The 27,695-nt window shown below is 30.8% G+C and overlaps 1 protein-coding gene across 1 annotated transcript; it reads right to left on the bottom strand.

The window, feature by feature from the left end:
- Positions 1-177: 177 nt before the first annotated feature.
- On the bottom strand, positions 178-26,097 carry LOC127700327 (uncharacterized). Its single transcript, XM_052203738.1, has 9 exons — positions 25,943-26,097; positions 17,012-17,407; positions 13,841-14,191; positions 12,944-13,228; positions 9,678-9,761; positions 7,356-7,484; positions 5,828-5,849; positions 4,474-4,534; positions 178-4,164 (listed from the first exon to the last, which is right to left on the bottom strand). Exons 1-9 carry the CDS (start codon positions 25,998-26,000, stop codon positions 4,039-4,041), a joined length of 1,512 nt encoding a protein of 503 aa, XP_052059698.1. The 5' UTR covers positions 26,001-26,097; the 3' UTR covers positions 178-4,038.
- Positions 26,098-27,695: the final 1,598 nt, after the last annotated feature.

Raw genomic sequence — 27,695 nt, 5'->3', positions numbered from 1 at the left:
CTTTCTTTGTGAAATTCTGGTTTACTAATCAAACTTGTTTTATAAATGTCATTTTTTTAATTTCAAGAATTTTATTTCTCCTTTGGTATTGTTTTTACATCTGACATACCTGTAAAGTATTTCTTCTCTAAATTTTCTAAATTACAACACAACTCACAACATAACACAACTACTACAGAAATTCAAAATTTTATTAACAAGGTAACTTAGAATCTGGAATTCTTAAAAACAATCTAAATGTTATGCTAAATGATAAAATATATGTAACTTGATTGAATTCACCTTATCCTTGTTCCCTTTACATACACTGGTCAAAATCATCATCTCTTTGTAAAAATTGATATTTACAAGATAATGACTAATAGACAACCTGAATAATGATTAAAGATGCCCATATTTTTCTTGCTTATTGCTATTGAAAATAGTACTGTATTGGAAATACATATGGATTGTTTACTTAATTATTCCTGTTAACTTGATCTGAATATTCACCCACCATTTACATTTTCAAATTTCATGATTTGTGTATATGTGTAAATAAAAAAATACAATAAAACTTGGTAACTTGAACAATCAATATTGCTTTACATCAACACACTATAACTGCTGGGTTATCTGGGGATATGTTTATCTAGTATTCCATGTAAATTTTCATCAAAAGTTTACATCTGATAGGCTAATAAAGTGGTAAACATTGTCTCTTCTTAGCTACAAATATACTGTTCCTTTCAATCTTTTATAATATCTTTAGCCCATAAAGTCATTGCATTTTAATGGAACTGAATTTAACTTTTAATTCATGATTGAAGGTATCAAGGAAGATTACCACTACAGAGAAAATGACAGAATTTTGTTTTTACTTTACTAAGTTTAAGACCTATTGTGCTATTATCAAAATATAATAAAAGAGCATGTAACTAGGCTTGTTAAAAAAAAAAAAGATATGCATAATAATATGTAAAACAAAGCTGAATGATCAATTTTTAAATCAAAGATGAGAAGAAAGGTATTATTAAATGTTTTCAATGATTTTTTTTAAAATGTGCATACTCTTGTTCTTGCTATATCACAACATAGGTAAATCTACAGTTCAATTTATCATAAAATTTAATTATATGAATAATCTCCCCTCATACATCAAATATGAATTAATCATTATTTTTTCATGTATTTGTTAATAACAGCCATGAAGAAAATGTTAGGTCTTACAATGAAATTAAAATTCACGCAAAAAAATGCATTTCTATAGTTTGTTAATTTCAGTAAAGTCAATACAGATCATTTGAGGTCAAAGAAGGCTGCTACAACTTAAAAGATCAATTCCTTAAGACTATTTAAATTCAAACACTGAAAATAATTGCAAAAGGCAGCCTGAAATCTTTTCTATGGAAAAGTCTAAAAAATTAAAAAATTAGGGTAAGGAAAAACTAAAATTTCTCCTATGGTCCAAATCCCTTGTAAAAACTATATTTAAATACACGTAACATGATGGATCACCCCTTACTAAAATGTTTTCCATGTAAAAAATAAATAAACGGTAGACATTATATGATTTCTTCATCAAAATAAGGAGAAAAACTGATATAGTCTATAATACAATGACATATTATACATGACTAGTAAATGGTAATATCATAGATGATATAATATATAGTACAAGGAGATATCTACAATAGTATACTACAAAGGTGAATGAGATATCTATGATATTATGTTACGATGATATATCTACAATGGCAAGTGCATATAGTATTGCAGTTAATATATTCAAATATATGGCTGCTGTATACATGAAAGAAATTTGTATCCGCTATTTTTCATTGGATTCATGCATACGAATGTATGAAATAAAATAGCTGAAATAGCATTACTGGCTCATTAAATGATTTTACTTTAAACTTCAAAGGAACAATAACTTCACTTTAAACCAAAATAGATAATGTTAGCAATACAACAGTTATTGTAAACAATTTGTAAGATCTATTAACACCACAAAGGAAGATACCTAAAATCCAAGGAAATCAATTATCAGTAAAAGACCCGAGTTCAATGTTTTTTGACTGACTTATTTAAGGGGAAAATGAATCAGATTTAAAATACTAATTATTACTTATATTCATAATTCCTAAACAGTATCATCATCATATATATCTGCAAGCTGTTATTAACTTTAATGGTCCCATAAGTAACAGCCACACACAGAAATATGCATAAAGATGTGAATAACACTCAATGAACAAACAGTTATGAATGAAAGTGTTAAATTATGAATGAACGAATGACTATGAATGAATGAAGGTAACATGCCATATTGGTGGGTTATACATTTAATAAATGCTGTATATATAATAAGCTTATAATGTCATACTAAAGGGTAGTGTGTCTAGCACAATCACTTTTGTATAATACAGTGCAGACACTCGCAAAAATTTACTAAATTTAATCAATCACATACACATCTAACTCAAAATTATACCATGCAATAATTCTAAAACATTGACCTTGAAGCAACATAATTATAGACATTATCAGTCATATCAATGGTCAATTGGAAGATGGTCAAGGACAGTTTTTTCCCCTACTTGCATGACAAAATAAAACAGGTCCTGACAAAAAATTCTCAAATATTCATTTTCAATTTAAATAATTATGTTGAAAATGTCAAACAATGTATCATTACTTCACAACACATGGTTTTGGGAAATATTCTTTGAATATTCATATATTTCAATGCAGATAAATTATATATGATGTGGAAATTGTCTAACTAATATGAACTTCACAACACTTTTTAATAAAATAATTTGAATCATAAATTGTACTTCACAACACAGAAATTTGGAATGATATGTTCTAATTTCTAATTTAAATAAAAGTAACAAGACTGCAAAAACATACAGCCATATCAAAAACTCGAAAATGCAATGTAGGTTCAATAGTTTGCATTTAAACAGTAACTTTTAATAACAAAAAATGGACGAAACTTTTTACAAGGCCACTTACTCATGGAGGGAATGGATTTTGATAAAGTTTATTATTAAAAAATTTGATTTTGCATAAAGTACAAAAATATATGTATTCATGAACAGTGCTCAGATATGTTTAATACAACTTCAAATCCAACAAAATGGATTTAGTCAAATGTAATGCTTATTTAATATAATAAACCAATAGTGAAATGAAATATCATCTTTCATACTTAAACTGATCCCTCCTAATGGAATGTATTACGTAGCTAAAAATTATATAAAAAAATAGTTTTATGTACAATTAGCACTTTTGTTTGAAATATATTAAAACATTATTGAAATACATGCAATTCCTCGTCTATGTATTATTAATATAATTCACCTCAACCATTTTATTCAACTACTGATATTATATCATATTCAATAGACAGATAAAGGCCATTACATTCAAAATTAAGTTTTTTTTCCCAAATACATGTATATATAAGACCTTCATTTCTTATAAAATGATTTAAGTTTGTATGTGTTGGTCTAATGTTCCATTCAAATAACATGCGCCATCATTTTTTACCATTTTTCTCTTAAGGTAAATCCCCAATAAATGGTACTATATAGATTTTCATCATTATTTCCATTCTAATCACTTTGAGATTCTTGACAAACAGAAGTTAAACTGTATAGTAAAATTTTCCGCAATCATAGTTGTAGTAATAATTACAAATTAGGTTTCGTTTAATTATCATGACAGCATTTATACTTGTACAAGTTCAGAAACAAAATTATTTGATATTGCATAAAGCCAAGGCTTAAAACTATTTTTCAGTAATAAAATTGTTTTCCTTATCAGAACACCAATATGATATCAACAATTATTAAAAATTGTCAATCACATGATCAATATAAAAAAAAAATCATTTTAATCACCTGACCTGTTATCATGTCACATGACAAACTAACAGTCACATACAATTTGGCACACATAGTAAGCTTACAGCTACAGGCCATACAAATACACAAATAAGTCTAATGGCATGATTTCTGTAATGAATGCACCAAAATTTGATGATTGTTACACTCTTGGCATCATCACTTCAGCGTATGGTGCATGATCTAAATCAGAATCTTGACTCAACTGTAATGGTTTCCGACTTCTTGGACGATCATCAAAATTCAAATCTGCATAATGTATATTATGCTGAAATAAAATAAAAACCATACAAGGTTACCATTTCATCTTATAACACAATGTTAATACTTCAATATATAATATATAAATAACTCTTTATTTTATGTTATTTTTATGTTATTTTGTATTGAACTATAAACATTCAGATTGGATTGTTCTTTCTTGCAACAATTTCTCCTATCTAGTCAGAAATGAGTTCTCTCCCCTCCCACATGATAAAAGAAAGTTAAATTAAACTGAACATTTGTTTTGTAAGATTTTATTATGAGATAAGGTAAAAATACCTGTCTACATCTTCAGATAGTATCCTATACTTACATTATTAAATGGACCATTCTTATCCCCTAATGCATCTTTTCTATCTACAAAACTCAGGTTGCTGAAAATAAATTAAACACAACAATAATAATATTTTCATGTTAAAACTAGGCTATTTTATTGATGAAAAATGTGTGAGTCTTTGAAGATAGACATGTGTCACCTGCTGTCTCAAAATACTATAACAAGAGATAGGCAAGTCTGTGTTTTGGGATGTGGAACTACAATTTCACTTCCTGTAGAAAAAATCTGTGCAAATTAAATTTTGTGGAATTCTGCCATTCTGTTTTAAAGAAGTTGCTGATGAACAAAACCTAAATCCAAAATGGCCTAACTGTTATAAGCAGAAAATGGTCCATCTGCATATACCAAGTATATGTAATACTGTAAGTACCAATGAGTAACAACGGTACCACCCTTTTTCCTCAATTTGGACATGACAGAATGCAATGTTTTATCTTCAATGAGCAACATAACAGATGCCACTAGCAGAATAGGAAAACTGCTTTAGTTTTCAGTAAAGTAATTGTGTTTTTTTGGTTTTTTGTTTCTTATTTCAAGTCTTTTTTTTGTCTGGAACATTTCATGGTCATTTTAAACTTTCCAATACGGTCATATTTAGGGTTGAAGAAATTTATGTGTACCGATGGAATAGAATTTTGTGGATCTTAGGCTTAGACAAGAGCCATTATCAATTCGCTGCTATATGATGACTAATCACTGGATATGACTCATCAATGTCTTGTTACATGTGTAACATGATGAGCGTCACTAAAGGTGCAGGAACTGTGACCCTTCTAGAACATCTGAGTTCACCTACAATTTTGGGTGAAGTTCCTGTTGCTCAATCTTTAGCTTTCTGTGCAATGTTCTGTTAATGTTGTTTGTCTTTTCATTACTTATTCTTTCTTGCCATTCTGTTGTCCTGTTTTCATTGGACTTTTCATTTTTAGATTGTCCCCTTGGTTTCTTCTCTTTTTATAATCAGAAATGGTAAACGACCATAATTTGGTATGAGATTAATAATCAGATGCATGATCACAACTTTATATTCTGTGGAAGAATCTGTGTTTTATTTACTTCTGTAAAGCTGTTTTGGGAAATTGTGAATTAACAAAATACAACACGGATGAAAACGTCGTAGGCAACAAAAGTACTTTCTTAGCTTGGCTGGCAGTTGACACAATCACAAAATACTTTGCAAAAGTATCTTTTTAGCAATCCACTGAGAATTCATATTTATTTATATAGTCAATAGATATAATATTTTTTCCAGTTTTCTATATAAAAAGGAAAAATAAGGTTAAGAAAATTGCATTTAATTGTACAATATAAGATACAAAAGGAAACTTACTTTCTTGGTTTCTCTGGTGGTTCTGAAAGTAAAATTGTAAGAAATTATTACCATTTTTGAACTGAAGCCTGTCCCATTTGGAAGAAAAGGCCACAAAATTTGAGAGCATATACTTCTTGAACCTACAGACTAGTACATATGACCATGACCATACATCTAGCCATTCTAATGACATCTGAACTACTAAATATCTTCAATTGGATTTTATGCACTGGAAATATATTGAGTAGTTGGAAGTGTAGTGTTAAACTCAGTTTTCACCTTGACCTTAACAATTCAGAATTCAACAATGAATTTTGGCATTGCACAAGATCATGCTTTTCTCTGACTGTTAATGACGTCTTTACACTAAATCCATTGGATGTTGGATGTGAGTTGATTGATATTTCAGTCTTAGATACATGACTTTTTTTTATTAGTTGTTATGGGCTTTGAAGGCTGTGAACTAGCTGTCGGTAACTACGAGTCCTCTCAGATCTGTACTTAGTGTCTTTTTTGTTGTTAGGAATGAGGGATGTATAAATCCCCTGCCACGTCTGGTCTGTGTTTTTGTTTGATGTTTTTCTGCTTTGTATTCATCTGATGAGTTAAGCCTTTTTCAACTGATTTTTATAGTTTGTTCTTATGTTGTGCTCACAAACATGTTTAACCCCACCACATTCTTTATGTGCCTGTTCCAAGTCAGGAGCCTGTACTTAAAAGGTTGTCATTGGTTCGTGTGTCATATTTGGTTTTTTTTTCGTAAATTTTTTTGTTATAAATTAGGCCATTTGCTTTCTAAATTGCATTTATTCATATTTTTCAAGTCACGCTTTTTACAGCCCACTATACTGTATGGATTTTTCTCATTGTTGAAGGCTGTATGGTTGCCTGTAATTGCTTACATCCACTTCATTTGAACTTTGGTGGATAGTTGTCACATTGGCAATCATACCACACCTCTCTTATTTCTATATTTACATGGCAGAGGACAAGAAAATAAGTATCACAGATATATATGTAATTGACAAGTAAGAGATGTAACAAATTTGGCATTCAGATTAAGGGTATTTAGTGTTCAACAATTAATTTGATGTTTTCTTCATAACTGAGATTTTATTTCTTAAGCTTGACAAAACTCTTTTAGGCCAAGCTAAAAAGGGAACATTCATACGAAGTATTAACATTATCTTCTATATATGTTCACAACTTATTTGCCTGACCTTGGTCTCCAAGAGCAAAACACATTCTGTTGAAATGGACGAATGGCTTCATTACGAGAATCCTTTCAACAGTTAGCATTCAAATATTTTGTTTTCTAACTAAATGTGTAATAAAGTTAACTGTTTGCAATATCTTTCTAATGTGCAATTTTGTGATCAATTGGCTGGTTTTTCGTTTGATGAATTCCTCAATTTATAATGACTCTGAAGAACACTTGTTTGTTCTCACGATTAAATGTATCATTTGACACTGTATAACTTTCAAAAACTTTTCATGTTTATAAGCCATATTACAAAATGCAGTTTATGAAAGCCATTGTTCTTACCATCAATACTGTCATCCTTCCCTCTACTCTTTTTCCTCAGAATAAAGATAACTATGATTATAATTATTATGACGAGAACTGCTAAACCAACAGCTATTCCTGCAATTTCACCAGTACCTATCCCACTATCTTTAATGATAAGAAAAACAAAAAGTAAATATAAAGTCAAAAATTCAGAAGTGATTTCAAACTTTACACTTCTAGCAACATACATTCATATCATGTGTTTATATTCTGTTTCCATGACAATATCTGATATCTTAGAGCTTCATGATATTCCAAAGGAATAAGTTCAGTATGGGCATTATTTGGCCCTGAATATTAAGTCGTGATAAAGAGTGTTTAAAGTTGATGAAAAGACATGTAAGAAAGTGAAATAGAACTATTTTTGTCTAGCTTTTCTTATAAAGCACTTAAATAAAATGAAATATCTGCTATCTGTTTCAATAGTTTTTCCCTTCAGGATTAATCAAACAGCTATCTAATTTCTTTTCTTTCCAAAAAAAACTGAATTAAAATAAGTACCAATCTGGTAGGAGATTTTCAGTCATACGTATAAAAGTCCCTGTACAAAAAAGTTGTTAACTGCTAGCTACTTTGATGTCTTTAGTAAATGGAATAAAAAAAATGATTAGAAAAATATGTTTCTTCAAGAACTGAAGTTTGTCTAAAATGAAAATAATTCATGAAAGAATGAAATTAACTATAAGAGTAAATACTAAAATAGTTTTGTATAAAATAAAAATTCCATAATGAAGTGTATGTAAATATTCTTTTAAACTTCAAATATAAATTTGTCAGTCTGCTGATGAAGTCTTTACACTAAATCTGTTGGATGTGTACCAATTGATATTAAAGTCTAGGAAAACATGATGTATTTATTAGTTGTAAATGGCTTTGAGCTAGCTTTCAATAACAGTGATTGATATTAGATCATTACTTTGTGTCAAAATTTGGTCTTTTTGTTAGATTATTGTGCTATAAGCCGATCTGATGAGTCAAATCCTTTCCAACTTATTTCTACTGTTTGTTATAATGTTGTGCTTTTACACCATACAATGACCTATAGTTTCTTACATTCACATCATGTGGGCTACGGTGGATAATTGTATCATTTGCAATCATGCCACATCTCATTTTAATATGTTTCTATGCTTAGGTAACATGTTGCTATTAAAGTTCCTAAAAATGGCAAAAAACCCATATCACTTCCAAAATGTGAAATGCACATCAATATGTGTATATAGATGGAGTTGAATGCATAAAATGTGTATCCTTGTTTAAAATACTTATGATTATGAACAACACTATGCTCTGATTGGACAATCATGTGTCCATGTGCATTAAACCATGAAATCAGGGTCAAAACTGAAATTTGGCATAAATTTAAAAAGTTATGTTTCAAGTTGATATGGCCACAATTTTATGGTAAACTACCTCGAACAAAAAATTAAACCTTAGAATGTACATTGTACAACAATCACAGTATCACATTTCTTTGTCAAGTGAACAGTTCAGTAAACAATTAAATCAGGTGTCAAAACACGAATTTTGAAAATAATTTTTAAAGTTGACATGATAATGAATTCACGAAAAATCTGTTACCGGATATGGGATGAACTGACAGATGAACGAACTGTTGCACAAACCAAAATATCTTGCACCCCTTCTGCTATTAGTGTGGCCTACACAAATTTAATTGCAATTCCAAGTGTGGAAAAAATTGTGAAATTTTTTCTTATTAAACAACTGAAGGTAAAACTTCAAATTGTGTACACTCCTTTTTTTAAAGTTTTAAGGATTTTTGTAAGAATTGCACAAGGAACTGATCATACCAAATAGGTACCCTCTGCTAAACATTTGATTAAATAATCAGAAAACTCCAAAATGTGTGCCAATTCATCCAACATTTCTTCAAAGCAGTATACATATTTAATGATGAATGAAATAGGTAACTACTTCCCCTAGTCCATTTCTTGTCTAAACACAGCATTATAACTATTTGCACCTTATGTAGCAAGTTTAACAAAGCACAATACAGGTATATAGATTTTTCCTGCATTAAAAAGGGGCATGTTTATCATCTTTTAACCTCAACCTCTTTAAGAAGTTTTATGTGGGACTTGCCACTTTCGAAGCAAGTTGATTTGTAACTAAGTCTGTTGACCATTCAAATGACAACTGTTTAAGTTAACATAGTTATCAGATAAGGTGATCATTCCCTTGCAGGTGATAATTATTAATGCAGCTTTACTTTGATTCTTCATGTAATGAAATAGTTTTAATTAGTTTCCCTCCCATTGATATACTTGTTAAACTTACCTTTTTGGGGTAGCTGTGGTGCTGCAGTTGGACTCGACTCTGCAGTAGTAGAAGGAGTTGTAGTTGAGGTTGTAGTGGTAAAGTCTAATAAAGTAAAAAGTATCATGCACTAGTTGCCAAATATACCACCATACAGATCTTGATTTAGTCTTATTTTACTCAAAAAAACAGTAATTGTGAGAGTTGTCTTTGATTCTTGTAAAGCCCTTTGTTTTTGATGAATTTTGATGAAATTTCAATAAAAGTTTTGCTGTGGATACCTCATTATTCGTGAGATACAATTTTTTGTAGATTTCATGGGGATATGTTAACCACAAATTTTAATGTTCGATGAAATAAGAAATTTATTAAGGATGAAATGCTGACTAAGCCAAAACAATGACATCAAATATTGATGAAATTACATATTTTCTGTAATCCGCATAATTGGTATCCATGAAAATAAATGAATCCACAGCAACTTATTTAAACTAAAAAAAAAAACATATGACCATTTGGATATTGTATATCATATAACCAAACACGTTTGGTTTATTATGAACATAGTATGAGGAAATTTCCTCAGTTTTTCTTTTGAAATTGCTTCCTCCTTCAAAATCAACTGAATACAAGATACAATAATCTATTAAAAATTAGAAAACCTTTACCAATAAAATGAAATAAAAACATAGAAAACATATGTACAAATCAAGAACTGTATTTAATTGGTGTCATTCTCTGAAAAAAAAGCTCTAGCTTATACAAAGTTATCTAAAATCTTCTCAGAAGTATAGTGCTGTGGTTCAGTTACAAGTAAAGCTTAATAATTCGATCATGTGTCACTGGGATTCACTGCTATGCAGTGAGAACTGCCATTGAAGGATGATTACTTTTATGGGGTTGTCTTCTTTCTAATCAAACTAAAAATAACAATTATATTCAGGGATTAATTTTGGTAAGGGCCCTAGTTGGTCTCAAATGTTAAGTCCATTGTTTCAAGATAAAAAGTGATTTAAATCAATGAATAGACATACAAGAAATTGAAATAGAATTATTGTCGTCTAGTTTTAATAAGTGGTCACCCCAAATAGGCCAAGAATAGGGATTTTGGTGAAAATTGACAAAATCACATGGATTTCAACCACATTTTAATTTGTTATAAAAAAAACATAATGTCAAAAGATATTTGTTGTTGACGTATGCACTGTTATCTTTTATTTACATTTCATGGAAAATCAAAATTTGCACTAATTGTGGCATCATTAAAAGAATGCTGATGAATAAATCTCTTACAGAGCCCTATTTCTTATCTAGTCATAGTGTTAGCTATGACTCATTAAGAAATTTTTGCTCCAAATAGGGGCCATATTAGGGTCCTACTCCCTTTAATTCATCAAATTACTCCTGACTATATAATTATATTAGCCTCTTTACAAGACTGTTTACCTTTTTTTGTTCAAGTTACTTGGGAGTTTGGAAGACACAAGCAGCAACAATTCTGCAATGTAGACTAAGTAAATAAGTAAAAAAAAATCTGTTAAACTGTAATGTTTTTATTTTTTCTTGCAATTTTGGGTTGTCAGGCATTATTCAATTTGCATCCTTTCAATGACACAGAAAAGTGTGTCATTCTGTATCTAAATACAGTTGAAATATACAACTTTGTTTTGAAAGAATTTTTTTTATACTGGAGGTATATAGCCTAGGAATGATAATGGACAACCAAAGGAAGGAAGGAAGGAAGGAAGAACTGAGATAATGGAGAACTATATATCATGCTACACTTAAAAAGCCTATTATGACCATTTGTATGTGTAAAGAACATCACATGGACCAGATGTGAATTTCGCTGTTTTTTAATTAAATATCCTTAAACACAACCTGCATCACAGTTATGCCAGTTACATCCAAATTTAAGTCTCAATGGTAAATAGGATTTCTTCAAACCCCCTCATCATGTCAACTTGGTCATTGATTTTTTAAATACAATATTTGAGAAGCTTCTGAGAAGATCTATTTCTATTATCAATGCTTTCATAGTTTATACTTTATATAATAGATAATATATTATAAACTGTTGATTAACTGTGCCTGTTTTAAAGACACATGCAGAAGTGTTATAGTACATAATGTCCATTTAAATATATGTTTTAAAAATATTCTCTGATAATAAGCATTATATAGTGTACATTTTTCCTAGCATCTGATTAATTTTTTTCAATTTTTAGCAATAGAAAATATTTTTTTTTAAATTATTGTTTTTTTGGACGGATCTCTCCACATTTTTACCTGTTCACTGACCATTTTTCTAAATTCCTTCAGCTGACACATATTTCAAGTCTTTTATGCTTCATAATTCCATTATACAAATTCCATAAATAGTTCAATAGTCTTTGGTGACTAGTGATTTCATTTTTCTACAATTTCTGCTAATTAGCATGATAAGATATTTTACTTTTTGATGATGTTTTAAGTAAATTTTCAGGATTTGTACAAAAACAAAAAATAAAACAAAAGCAAAATAAATTTAAAAGATAAAACTTTTAACAACCCAGAAAACAATCAACTTGTTGATAGAATAAGAATATAAACATGAGAAATAAAGAAAATATTGTTTTGCATGCACATGCACAGATTAACGAAAAAAATGTAACTAAAATGCAAATATATTCAAACATTTTTACTCTTTTAATTTGAATTCAATAATAATTAAGTCTTTATAAAAAAAACATCACAGCACAAAAAAAGCAAAATAAACAAATAAAATTATTTCCAACAGTAAATTGTGTAATTTAAAAAAACAAAATATGCATATAATATCATGTATATATATGGAAATCTGTGGTAACAAAATAATAGCAAACCTTATTTGACTGTATTTATAAAGAAAAGCCCTTATTCATTTTTCTTCCTTTTTTTTTAGTTTTTGTTTTGTTTTCAACAAGTATCATTGAGTATGCAGAAATTACCTCGATACATGTGTTTCACATGTTCAATAGCTATTCCAAGTTACTAAATTTCTGATTATAAGATTAAACAAATAAAATATTAAATATCAATATTTGACGAGAAACTATCATTTAATGTGTATAACCATATTTGTATTGTGTTATCGATCCTTCCCTACTTACTATTAACAGCATATCATATCCATTTTGTTTTTAGCCTAATGGTTACAAGAGTCGTATGCAGACATTTTTTTTGAGGTGTTCATTCCCTAACATTAACAGTGAGTTGAGGAGAAAATATTGTTCAATGTGTGTGTTTGTGTGTATATAGATACCAACCTATTTGTATGTGTATAGAGTTGTTCATGTTGAATGTTTGTCCATTGAAACTGTTCTGTGCAACACATATGTAGTTATCTGTTTCATTAACCACAACATTACTGATGACATATGTAGAACCAGTCCCTAGTGACACACTGGTATTGGATTCTTTGTACCAAGTATAACCTGTGTTTATTACAGCAGGATTTCCCTCTGATGTACATGTAAGAGTTATGGGTCCTGCTCCTTCAGCAAAGGAAGGATTGGTGGGAGACTTTGTTACTTGTACATTCCTAACACTATCTGTAGTAAAAATAAGAGAAAAACACTGTAAGAAAAATTTATTTACAACAATTTCCTAAACAATTTTGTTTAAACAATCCCTTCTTACATCATGTTCATATTCCTTTACCAATTGTTTTTGTTATCACATTTATCCTATCACACACACAGATGTAAATATTAGCAAACTTGTACTTTATTATTTATTGCCTTCTCACAAACATGACAAATGCTTCCACAGCTGTATTTCTATTCATATACACTGTGAGAGGGAAGCATACAAAAGACAATTACACATGAGTTTCCACAATCATGATTATAAGCCATGTTGATATTCTGGTATTTTTATTTATGTTTTTGCCCGACAGCATTTTTTTTTTTTAATTAAAAAAATAAATTGTGTAGTCTGAGGGACCTTTCATCTCACTTGAAATATTTGGAAACAAGGTGTTTTTATGTAACAGCACCTTCCATGCAGCAATAATGTAGGTACAATAAAACATTTGTAAATTCTATTCCACTTTTCCTCATCACTTCTTAATCATTGTTAATCATTATTTTATAACCTTCATGATTTAAATTTTACCCATGGAATGATACATATATATCAAAACTTATTAAACCCCTACTTACAATAAACATTTATGTCATCCGTCTGTTTGTATAAACTTCCTTGTGGTACTTCTTGATAAACAACCTGACATCTAACTACTGCATTATTATCTTCTTGTTCCATCTTCAGTGTCAGCTGACTGGTGCCATTAAATGTACAGGTTCCTGGCATTTGAGTAGCTGTAGTGGTTTCTGTTTCATATGGTGTTTCCTGTATAGTAGCACCATTGGAGTTACGTCTGTATCTCACCCATCTGAATTTGCCTTGTGGTTTGCCGACATTGCCAGTACATGTAAAGACAACAGTATTGCCTTCTTCTATCCCAGCTGATGGTACATATACTGGTACATTGTCTGGTTCTTCTGGGTTACCTATTATACATTCAATGTAAATAAAAAGCATCAACAACTAATAAAACAAAAGCATTCTGTGAGTATTGCATGGCAATACATAGTCCCCTACCGGTTAAAAATTCATTGTATTGGAACAAAATTCTAGCTTGATCTATAACTTGTCCTGGTGTAAACTATATAACAAATATCAAATCAATATCTTCAAGCATGACGAAAAAAAGTATTGAAAACTGATTATTTAAGTGACCATAACTCTGCACAAAATCATCAGACCAGAACAAACTTTGAATTTGATCTGTAACTTGTCATGATAAAACTACATACCAATTTTCAAATTAATATCTTCAAGCATGACAAAAAAAAGGGTGGAAAACTGATTATTTGAGTGAATTTTCTAAGTCCAAGGACCATAACTCTGCACAAAATCATCAGACCGGAACAAAATTCAAACTTGAACTGTAACTTGTCATGATAAAACTATAAACCAATTATCAAATCAATATATTCAAGAATGACAAAAAAAAGTGCGGAAAACTGATTATTTTAGTGAATTTTCTAAGTCCAAGGACCATTACTCTGCACAAAATCATCAGACCAGAACAAAATTTGAACTTGAACTGTAACTTGTCATGATAAAACAATACACTAAATATCAAATCAATATCTTCAAGCGTGAAGAAAAAAATTGGGAATGTGTCAATGGGACAAAGATAATGCCCCCGCTTGCATATAACGTTATAAAGGGACATAACTCAAGATCTGTAAAAGTGACGCCACCAAAATTCAACCTTGATCTGTGTTTTGTGGTAATAAGCATTGTGTATAAGTTTCAAAAGATTTGGTTGAGGCAAACTAAAGTTAGAGAACGGAAACGAAAAATTCAGCAATTTTTCCATTTGTAAAGGGGCATAACTCTAGAACGGTAAAAGTGACGCCACCAAAATTCAAACTTGATCTGTGTTTTGTGGTAATAAGCATTGTGTATAAGTTTCAAAACATTTGGTTGAGGCAAACTAAAGTAAGAGAACAGAAACAAAAAATTCAGCAATTTTTCCATCTGTAAAGGGGCGTAACTCTAGAACAGTAAAAGTGACGCCACCCAAATTCATATTTGACCTGTGTTTTGTGTTTATAAGCATTGTGTGCAAGTTTCATAACATTTGGTTGAGGCAAACTAAAGTTAGAGAATGGAAACGAAAAATTCAGCAATTTTTCCATTTGTAAAGGGGCATAACTCTAGAACGGTAAAAGTGACGCCACCAAAATTCAAACTTGATCTGTGTTTTGTGGTAATAAGCATTGTGTATAAGTTTCAAAACATTTGGTTGAGGCAAACTAAAGTAAGAGAACAGAAACAAAAAATTCAGCAATTTTTCCATCTGTAAAGGGGCATAACTCTAGAACAGTAAAAGTGACGCCACCCAAATTCAAATTTGACCTGTGTTTTGTGTTAATAAGCATTGTGTGTAAGTTTCATAACATTTGGTTGAGGCAAACTAAAGTTAGAGAACGGAAACGAAAAATTCAGCAATTTTTCCATTTGTAAAGGGGCATAACTCTAGAACAGTAAAAGTGACGCCACCCAAATTTAAACTTGACCTGTGTTTTGTGTTGATAAGCATTGTGTATAAGTTTCATAACATTTGGTTGAGGCAAACTAAAGTTAGAGAACGGAAACCAATTTTGGGACGTACGGACAGATGGACGGATGGACGTACAGACGGACAAGGGTAAAATTTAATGCCCCCTCTGCTATGGCCGGGGCATGAAAAGTGTGGAAAACCTATTTCCCTGACTGACGGATGGACAGACGGACAGAGTGCAAACCTAAAGCCCCCTTCGACTTCGTCGGTAGGGGACTAATTAACCTATTTATAAGCAAGTAATAAACATTCATGAAATTAAAAAAAGAACAAAGTTCCAATGTCCCCTGCGTTATATAATTAATATTTCCAAGGGCATAACTCCTTTAAACATATTTGACTGGCACTGATCTGGCAAAAATTGTACACATGAGAGCATTTACAATGCAATTTTCCATATAATTAATATTTCCAAAGGGCCATAACTCTTTTAAAAATATTAGATCGGCACTGATTTTTCGAACTTATCCAAGACAGTGCTGACATAAACTGTTAATATAAATTTGATAAAAATCTGGCAAGAATTGTACACATGAGAGCGCTAACAATGAAATTTTCCATATATTTAATATTTCCAAGGGGCATTACTCTTTTAAAAATAGTTTATCAACACTGTTTTTATAACTTATCAGAGACATTGCTGATATAAACTTACATGTATGATATAAATTTTTAAAAATCTGGCAAGAATTTAGTGCACTTACAAGACCAGACAGACAGACGGCCCAGTATTTTATGTGTCCCCCCCCTCCCCCACAACCTAGTAAGGTAAGAACTGTTAAGAGTTTTCACAGGTTTTTTTTCTACAGAAACAATTAAGCATTTTTGATTTTCCATGATTGACATTACTGAGCTGCTTGGAGCCTGCTTCTTTTAAATCTAAAGGCAAGAGCAACATCTAATGTCCTTGTTTCCTTACTGCAGGTGCAGTTCTAGATAGGATTTAAGGCAGAGGGTACAGTTTTAAGATGAAGGACAATTAAGCACAGTTTCTTGACTGAAAAGTGACATTTTGCTCAGATTTATAGCTAAATAGTTGAACAAATTAAAGAATTCTTGCTGGATTTCATCATTCAAAAATTAAACATTTACAATATACAGTTAACATGGTTAATACAAAGTAGTTTTGCACATATACATGTTCCATGGAGAATGCGAAGACTTACAGCAATGTTGTAATGTGAATTTTTCATACCTTTAACAATTATATTAGCAGCAACACCAGAATTTTCAGAAGTACTTCCACCAGAACCTGCATATGCTACGTTACACATGTACTCATTCTCATCTTCACAGGCTATCTGTGAAAACTGTATTACAGCAGAATCTGCAGATGAAGTTGTTGGGTTGGTAAGTGTCACTCTGTTTGTTAAATAATTGCCATCAGTTGTTAGGCTAGCATTTAATGGAAGTGATGGAGTGTAAAATATTGCTATATTTTTAAACTGTCCGTTTATTTTAGCCTGAATATTTACACCTGTAACAATTTCTCCTGTCAAGGTAGTAAAAGAACATTTCAACTGTAAACTAGTTGGTCCTAAAATTCCATCTGAAGGCGCTGCCTGTATCTGAACACTTATACTTTCTATACCTAAATAAAGGAATAGTCAATTACATGTAGTAACAAATAAATAAATTACAATAAATGTTTCAAATCTTTTATGTTTGAGATCTAGTGATGACCATTATGAAGTTGAAATGTGCTCAACAAAATTAGGACTTCCAACATCCAACACATAAAAGCTTCTGTTCTTACTTAAACTTCAGCATACTCCATAGACTATTCAAACAGAAAATCAATTTCTGTTATTTGTTCTCTGGGGGAAAGTTGTCTCTATGGCAATCATACCACATCTTCTTCTTTTTATATCAAAAAAATTATAGCACAACACCTACACAACATTTTATTATAAAATCTATTTTAAATAACAGCATGGTACTATAAGGGTCTAGGGCGTTACAAGAACTGCTTTTATTAAAAGTTTTTTTAAGTCAATAACTCTAATCTGTACTTATTCTTAATGCAGTTTCAATAAACATGTACATGTGTGTGGATATTTGGAAGAGAATGGAATGCAAATTAAAAGATGGAGGATAAAGCACCTATTCATCAAGTGACAATATACCCACAATACACCCCATTATAAGGAGAATGACAGTCAGGTCCTCATACTATAACAGGAGGTAAGAGGACATTACATGGTACACCTGTTAACAACCAGGTAATGATAAAGGTTCCTAATAAGAAAGAATTACCTATCTGGTATGTCTACTATTCCATAACACAGAATAAGGTATGATAATTGGATCTTTACAATGCTTTGAAGTCCTTTAAACTTGTGGTAAATAGAGCGTTTCTTCATTACTGTAGTTTAAATCAGGACACAAACTAACATGATTATATCTGTGTTTGAATCTTTATCATATGGGAAGTTATAATCAGGGATAAAAAAACTGTGATATAAACATGATAAATAGTATCTATAATTACATAACAGATGCACTGTAATCATAAGTTGGCATGAGGCCCACCCATATCATCTATCCTTATATGTTTTGCAAAATTACACGTCATATAAACATGTACACACTTCAAATTATGAAAAAATATGATCAAGGTTCTTCTGTTTAACATGTTTAAAGGGTTCAAAACAATGAACCAGTCCACAATAGATGAAAATTGCATACAGCGGGGAGTCTGCTGAGTTTTATTCTTTACCATCTTATTCAATGGTATACTTTCTTTCTGTAAGTGTACTTGAATCTAGTTCTTGTCATTTTTTTAATGTTTCCTATAGGCTATACCGGTAATACAATTATTACTGTCAAACCTTATAAGTTAAACATGTGAAATGCATTTTTAACTCTGAGGAGTCAAAATCAGTTTGTTCCAAATCTCAGTTAACTCCAGTATGCTTTTTATTAAATGCTCATGAAGACAAAATTAAACATTCATCTTGTAAACTGTTGTAATTTTGTAGTGTAGAATATGTAGTAAAATCTTATGACCTTAGGCTTACAACAATGGAATTAAACCAAAAGTCAAATATTTGTCTTAATCTTAAAATGTTGAGATTATCACACTTGATTATCAACTTAAATCAAAGTTTTGTTATACCTGGCATTAAAGTAGGTCAGATATACAGCTGCTTAAAGGCTATTTATCGTGAAATAGTTCCTGCACTCAGGTCTAATATTATAAACTTGAAGTCTAATGGTACTCAAACTTATGTTAACTTATCACAAGTCAGTCGGGGATCTGATAAGTCTTAAAAAGAGAGGTCCATCAAAGAAAAGAAACAGGAAATTTTGATGAAAATTCTATTTGATATACTGAACTACAGATCATTTCTTCCGATCTGGCATCTTTGACCACTAAATCTTAATCTCCATATAGAATTCTAAACAAATAAACAAGATGTGAAAACAGATACATAATTGTTATTTTGTAGATCTGCCTGGCTATGCTCCAAATAAATTTGCATTATGACCAACACCTGGGTTATATCAGGGTTATTATATATATCAATTTAAATTTCTATCCTTCATTTACAAATTCTCTATGCTAAATTGTGTAAATATCACATTTATATGCACATAAACAGGCATTAGAATACCAATTACATTAAATAAATACTTAGGGCTTTTGACCTCAGATGGTTTAAATACATATAGTATATATCTATGCATGTATGATAAGATTAGATCTTGGGTTGAAATAACAAATAACCAGTCTCATTGATTTAGAATTAAATCACACATTTTAAAAACATTCAACCCAAATAACTATTCTATTCTGACAACAGATCTTATAAATGAGTGTTAACTTCACATGTGACATTTTACAAAGATCTGAAGGAAAATAATGAAAACAGTAGTGTATATACAATGTACATGTATCCATGAACTTGTACACTAAACCTACTATACAATGTATGTAGTAATAATACTTGTCACCTCGGCTTGGTATGAATACTGTACATACATATAAATGAAATTCACCATTAAGAATATATATCAGTTTTAAAAAACTATATTCAAATATAAAGAATATATAAAAGGTGTCTATGTTAAAGTGAAACTTGATAACAGGCATTAACAGGCCAAGTATCTCATGATATTTCAGGCGACAGTAAACTGTCCTTCTGTAAAATATCCCACTCATCCAAGCAAGGAGGATTTAAACCCAAGACAAAATAAAGTTTTCCTACATGAAAAATTGTTCAGAATTTATAATAAAATTACACGATTGAATCAAGTTAAGCCTGAACACTTCACAAGACGATACAAGTATATGTCCCACATTGTTGCAGTAAAAATCTTTTATGTTCCATATCTATTCATTGATATTTACAACTGTGCAGTGTGGATAAGGATATACATGTATTAATGTGTTTATGAGTAGCATGAGTAGTGTGCATGAAACAACACAAACTGTCAGTGTGGAAACTTAGTAAGTTGGGGTCTTTAACATCCTACTCAGGAACTTAATAGGGGGTTTCATTGGCGGGGAGATGGGGGGTCTGATCCCGGATCCCGCTTATTGTTTTTGTGAGAATCCAATCCTGTATCCTGCTTATCATAGCGCTTGTAATTTCACATGTTCCGCCCGACTTCGTTTCCCGTTTTCACACAAAATAATTTGACTATGTCAAGCTTGCAAAAAATTGCTCAATCCCGCATCACGCTTACACCCCAATGAGACCCACTTAACTCGAAGTCCAAAAGAGTATAGAAAATTGTACAACATATAAAATTTAATGTTTAAGTACATGAGTTTTATCTCTCATAGAGATTTCCGGTGACCTATAATTGATGTTCAATTACAGAAATGATTTATTGTATTTTATTGGTGATTATTGAGATTTTTATGATTGTCAATGATGTGCAGTATTTTAAATGAGTGATGATTGACTTTTTATATCCCTGATGTGTCACATGACCACTCCCAAAGGTCATGACTAAAATACTCAATTTTATGTCAATACTAGTTTCTCATACCTTGCTTTGTAATTCACTCAATGTGTCACAAAGAAGTAATACTCTATTTATAAAGAGTGCAAATATGACTTCATTCTTAAAGGGATTTCCCATTTTTTACATACATTTGTAAATGCATGACAGCTCAATTCTTTAATATAAAGTTTTGGAAAAGAGGTTTATTTAACAGGCTAAAACAACATTCATTTTTTTCAAAATAATTTTACACATGAAGGGTGGGATTGAACTACCTAACATGACAATGAACAGTACATTTTTTTGTTAATATAAAGTTATCAATATACATTTTTCTCTGTTTGATGAATCAAGTGACCAAAAGGAAAAACAATAATAATCCCAGAGTTTTTCAATCACAGCAATATAAAGTTCAAACATAAAGAGAAAACTTATTGTCCTTTCACAATCTTCATTTGCATAAAATCTAATCGGTTGTTTTGTTTTAGCTCATCTGTCTAAAAGTCTGGTTATAACCGCCTAACACCTAACCGGTATACTGAGACATGCGTTACAAATAAACTTCTAAACTGTACATGTGTAAAATTTCTATGCAAAATATGTTATAGCTTGAAATGACTATTTCTTGGTAATTGAATTCAAGAATGAATTTGTATACAAATGTAAATATAAGAAGTCTACAGATATAAGGATATTTGAGGACAAGGAACACCCTCCATTGTAAACTTTCTGTTTCCTATTGTTAAACATAACAAAAGATCAGAGGGCGACATGGTAGCTACAGATCAAATATTTGATCAATAAATGTTATACAAGCTAGTCCTTCCTGTATTACCCCATGGCCTATATAATCAAATCAACCATAAAAAGTCAATTACATGTCATCATGTACAACTGACAATGTTCAGGTTATGACAGGTAACACTTCCTGTCTACCTGTATACATGTACATAGGTTTTAACATCTTACTACATGCAACTCCCACACTTTTGCATATATTTACTATTCTAAATCTATTTAAAATTTCTTTCATAAAAGTACCTGTGTATTCAGGCATAGAATAAACAAGATTTAAACTATTTCAGGTTCATTAATTAAGGATAATTCATCTCTGTATTTATTGTATTGGGGCATGTTCCTTCATATCTAAAATCTTGATCGATAAGTATGTTTTTCTGAAAAGTGGACAACTCTAAATAGATAACACCTAACAATATGATGATAAAATCAGGAAGATCTTGTCTATTACCAAACAGACCTGTTTTAATCTCAAGCCAATTAGATAATTCAGACCAACAGGTGTTGATACAAACCTGGAAGGTTTCCACATATGTCCAGGGTTAATGTAGATATAATCTATTACCCAAGTGTCAAAACAATGAATTTGCTTTAATTAAAGTATTGTCAGAATTCAATGTGTCCTAAATATGCTAATTTAAACCTTTATCAAATACATTTAGTATTAGAATAAATACATGGAGTTTATGAATTTGGTTTATTGTTGAAGTTGTTATCGTTAATATCATAAACAAATAAACCTACATTTTTTGTAAACATTGTACATGTACATGTCAATCTTTTGTCAAAATAAAACAGAAACTTACTACAAATGTACATGTAATTTCTTACTACAAATGTACATGTAATTTCTTTTCTGAAAATCAATACCCGACTTGTCCAAAGCTAATTTGTACAGCTATAGAAATAAATTGGGAATGTGTCCATGGGACACAGATGATGCCCCTGCATGCATATAACGTTATAAAGGGACATAACTCAAGAACGGTAAAAGTTACGCTACCCAAATTCTTACTTGATCTGAGTTTTGTGGTAACAAATAAGCATTGTGTATATATAGGTTTCATAACATTTGGTTGAGGCAAACTTAAGTTAGAGAACAGAAACGAAAAATTCAGCAATTTTCCATTTGTAAAGGGGAATAACTTAACGGTAAAAGTGATGTGACCAAAATTCAAACTTGATCTGTGTTTTGTGGTAATAAGCATTGTGTATAAGATTCATAACATTTCGTTGAGGCAAACTAAAGTTAGAAAACGGAAACGAAAAATTCAGCATAAAAATGTTTCAAACAATTTTTAAAAAAGAATAATCAGAATAAAACATTTCAGATTTAGTGTTTTAGAACTGTGGTCATACATTGTAGTAGCAAATGTTAAAAAGTTCTTTACAACTTTATTGGCCTATCTTATCCTAAACAGATCAGGGTTCTTCCACAAAATTAAATACATCTTTGTTCTTTTGATTAAGTACTATAGTTTATAAAAATCATAATGAACTTACAGTCAGTCTATTATTAGTCATACGTTAATATTTCAGCAAAGATCCAAATTATAATTTATATTTTACAGTAAATTTGTATTTAAAATTCACATCCCAAACGGACTAATACATGTACAACCAATCTGGTCAAATGTTCTCAAAATGCTCAGTGACAACCTGCTGCAAGTTACAGTCTGTGAAGGTTTAGAACCTAGCAAGCATCTCAACTTTAACAGGATATATGTTTATGAAAAGAGGTTCCATTACATTTTTGAATATGTAAATTAAATAATTTATTATTGAAATGTTCTATATTTTCTTTCTTTCTTTTTACTTCCGATCAACTTCAACTTTAATTCAGGCATACAATGTATCTAATTTCCGCATACCTGCAAGATACGAATATCTTCCTTTAAAATTAACATTAAAGGAGTGTAACATCCATGAGGATGTTAACCCACTTGGATGTATCAAACATTTGTCAAATTTACATCTAAATATTCATGATATTATGGTTAATGCAAAAGGATAGATTTCTATTGTTTAGGAGGATGTTTCTTACAACAATGACCTTATATTTAGGAAAAACTTGATAAATGCAGGATATCAAATTATATTTAATGGCATCTAGATGTAAATTTGGTTACATAACATGTAAAACCATTGTATAACAAGTTTTTTTAAAAGAATGTTTACTACTGTAGATGTTATTACTTTTTTACACTACTAGTAGTTTTATATATATATTGACATTTAGGAATTGGTTAAGCCTAAGGTATATATGATACTGTTTTCCCAAATTACATTTTAAAAAAAACATGAAATTAAATCATCCACAAAGTTTCATGATTTGATTTTAGAATTACACACGTTACATGTACATGCATTTTTATAAATTTTCAATATAAATTTCTACTTTTACTTCAAATTACTGGTAAGGTATGGAGCAAAATTTTTAAATTGAAAGTGCAAAGAAAAAGCTTTTTGATAGGAATGTAATTTTCCCATGTTAGCCTGGTATACGTAGGAACACATATTACTGTGGATTCATTATACATATAATTATTATTCATTGGATATCACTTTTCATGGTTTTTGTTGGTACAAGTAAGGAAATCACAAATTTAAATGTTCAACGAATTACAAATTTTATATATAGGAATATTTGCTGACTTAAGCAAAACCATGAAATCAAAAATTTAAACATACATGTATGAAAGTTTTCCCCAATCACCAAATTTGGGACCCATGAAAATATATGAATCTACAGTATCTTGGGCCTTCAATAAGAGACAGTTGAAAATCGCTTCACTGAAAACAGCAGGTACATGTAGGTACAAAAAAAAGTATATTATGGATGGTGGTTCATGATCACATTTCCATGGTTTCAGAATACTGTAAATTTGGAAATTATTGCGATGTTTTTATTATTGCAAAAAATGTGACAGTGTTGTAATCGTAATAATTTAAACTCGCATTTTGGAATTTTTAAATGAATGAAGCAGGATTTTTCTCAATATTGCAAAAATTCAAATTGCATTTTGGTCTAAAATGACAAAATCGCAATAATAAATGCACGCAATAATTTCAGAATTTACAGTATATATAAATATGTACATGTACCCTATTTTTTACAAAATAATTCAAATTAAGCCAAGTTGAGATAAGCAGATATGCATACTGGTGCCAGTTTTCAAGTTTTTGTACATACACTTTTACATATTCATTCATGTATTTTGGAAGGAAGACTTGTCCAGTAGAACAAAATGTAGAACAAGGGGCTTGGTAAGAAATTTTTTATAATTTATCGCAATCAAATGCAATACCAAAAAGAGATGTTGTACATGTACGACAACTCCCTTTTTATAGTAATATAATTCTTACTGGTAATGTCCATCCTTTGAGCTTGAAGTCCCTTCATTTAATGTTATGTCAACAAAATGACTGAAATTACCTGACTTGAGCATGTTGGGGGACATCTTTAACAACTATGAACAATGGGTATTGTTTAAGCCTTTGACAAGTAACCTTTTAGACTAAAAACTTGTTTTACTGTGTATGATATTACATGTTATTTTACATACAAACATCACATGATAAAGTCAGATATCTATATATGCAGTGTTGGGATCGGTACATCAACTTCTGCATGAAAACATGAACATGTTGACGATGTAACTTTACAGTAGGTTTTCATCAGAGTGAGGAAGTCAAACTAGAACAGTAATGTCAGTATTGTCATATTTTATAAGAGGAGATCTTAGAAAATTATAACATTTGCTTAATTAGGCTGCGTAAAATTCTAGGCATGTGCATAGAAAAATGTCACAGGATATGACTTTTTCAATCTCCAAATTGAAACAAAAACTATCCCGGAAATCTAAATAGCGTAAACCACTGTATTTTAATTTAATCTTTAGGTTGTGATAAGATTGACAGCAAATGCTGTAAAACAGCATTTCCTGATGTCAGATTTGTCAGTATGACATGATGACATTTTAATTGAAAAGAAATACTTTCTCTCTACATGCATTTTGACATGCACTAGCAAATTTTAAATGTATCAAGATATTTTTCCTTAATTTTTAAATAAAACAAAGCAACACTTTATGATACCCTCCGATTTTAGATATTGAACAAAGCTTTAAAGCAAATGGGTGATGTCGAGAAAAGCTACCCGACATGTTACAATACTATATCAGGGAAAATTATCTAAGCTGTAATATGTGTGCGTGTAAAACTTAAGTCGGCTATTTATATCAATATCTATAAAGGCAAAGACCTTTTCAGTGATATTCTCATGACGATCCCCTTTTTCGGGAGCGTCACACGTTTGTTTTGATTTCCTGAAAGTGAACTTCTATTCACTCTGCGTTCATTTTGCACTTACCATTTATGATAAAAACACAAACCACTAAAGAAAATATCAAGCTTTTTGAATATTCCATGTTTCAAATTCTTTGCGTTGTTGATAAAGCAGAATACCCTTTTAATTTTACACTGTCACAACCAAAGTATTTGAAATGACATCCGCCATAGTTGACTCACAAGTATTACCCAGAATGCAATGGAATTAGGTATCTGTGGGGCTCAAATTGGGATTACTGAAAATACTTTCTCTTTTTATTTTAACGAACGTATATATATATAACTAAATTTTATTCATTTTTGAAAATAAATGCATATATGCCTAATTTTTATCAACAGTAATTTAAGACTATAAAAATCCTTGATCAGTCCAGAGACATATATTCGGTACATCGAGAAAAATGATCGTGAAAGATTACTAACGATAGTCTGACACTAAGCATTGCGCTCGGATCGTGAAAGATCTGGTATCCGATCGTGAATAGATAACAAATAGGAAGCGTGTTTTCTGATTATTTGGGTGGATTTCGTTATAATTTTACGATCTTATCTATTTTATTTGTTTTTTTGTTTATTTCTGTAAGTTAGCACTATCGCACTGACATAAGACAGAGACATAAATACACACATATTTATATGTGTCTCTGCATTATATAATAGTCCCAGGTTATTCTCATTATTTTTCGACAAAACATTTTTACTATGCCTTCTTTGTCTGGTACGAATCAGGAAACTGCATTTACCTAAGAAGAAATTGATGATTTTTTCCTTCATTTACTGACGCCCAAAACTTTAAAGTGACATCGTGTAGAACTGTCCGATTTCGTAGGTTTTCTTGTTTACTAGAATATATGAAGGCGGGGATGAACTTGTTTATTGAGATTCACACCGTTTACAATGGAATAAATCGTGAACTGAGTCATGCATTACAAGAAAAAAAAAACTGAATTAAGCTGATTTCCAATTGTCAGTACTACATGTCAGGGGAGTAGCTAGGTTTCCAATAAACTGTAGACACAAATTGCGGCAGGTGGTCTGGGGCAGCAGGTCTAGGCAGAGTCTTGTAGGGGGTTCAGGACGGAAAACGGTTTTCAGCATTTTAAGTTGCAAAATTTTGAGTACAAAAAACATAAAATTTACTGGTCATTCTAATATGATGTTCTTTTTTCGCTTTGGAAACGAAGCCATGTTCTAATTCTAATAAAACATGGGCTACACGTGACTGACGTCACAATTGAAATTGCAACGTCAGCTGTATTTCAAATAACGCCGGAGATCAAAATGGACATTGACAAGTGTTGGTGGTTCCCACTGGGAAATTAATTAAAATCATTCTAAAAGTAAGTTTACATGTATCTGTTCATTTTTTTTATGGTGAAAAGGTTGATTTTCTATATCATTTTGGCTGTGGTTTTTATAGGTCCCCTTCAGAGGATAAAAGTTCTGAATTTTCCTATTAGAATCGAAATAATTCTCTATCATGCCATACTCTTGCTCATTTAAACATAAGGTCCTGTAATAGGGGTCGTCCAGGATGACTTTAAAGGTCTGGAAATTTGGAAATGCCATTAGAAAATGAGGGTTTTTTGGATAGGGACAGAATTTTTGCCTTTCGGACCACTCAAAGAGTTGTTGCAAGTGTTTTTAACACACAGAGAGCGTAGCATTCTCTCTACACTAGGCATAGGATTTAACATGCTCATTCTGACCAGACATGACTGCGTATTTATACATCCCGCACAGCCAAACGGACGCCCCACTTTGGCAACGGTTTT

Source organism: Mytilus californianus, unplaced genomic scaffold (genome assembly GCF_021869535.1).
Source record: "Mytilus californianus isolate M0D057914Y unplaced genomic scaffold, xbMytCali1.0.p SCAF_5, whole genome shotgun sequence".
Lineage (NCBI taxonomy): Eukaryota > Metazoa > Mollusca > Bivalvia > Mytilida > Mytilidae > Mytilus > Mytilus californianus.
Note: the sequence above shows the minus strand (reverse complement) of the source record. Positions and strands in the feature narration are given on the sequence as shown.

Excerpts from the sequence above, each read along its gene's own strand:
- LOC127700327 (XM_052203738.1), bottom strand. The coding sequence starts at position 26,000 with ATGGAATATTCAAAAAGCTTGATATTTTCTTTAGTGGTTTGTGTTTTT. Across the intron at positions 17,408-25,942 it reads TTGTGTTTTTATCATAAATG|GTATAGAAAGTATAAGTGTT; the intron begins GTAAGTGCAAAA and ends TCCTTTATTTAG. Across the intron at positions 13,229-13,840 it reads GGATGACATAAATGTTTATT|ATAGTGTTAGGAATGTACAA; the intron begins GTAAGTAGGGGT and ends TTTTTACTACAG.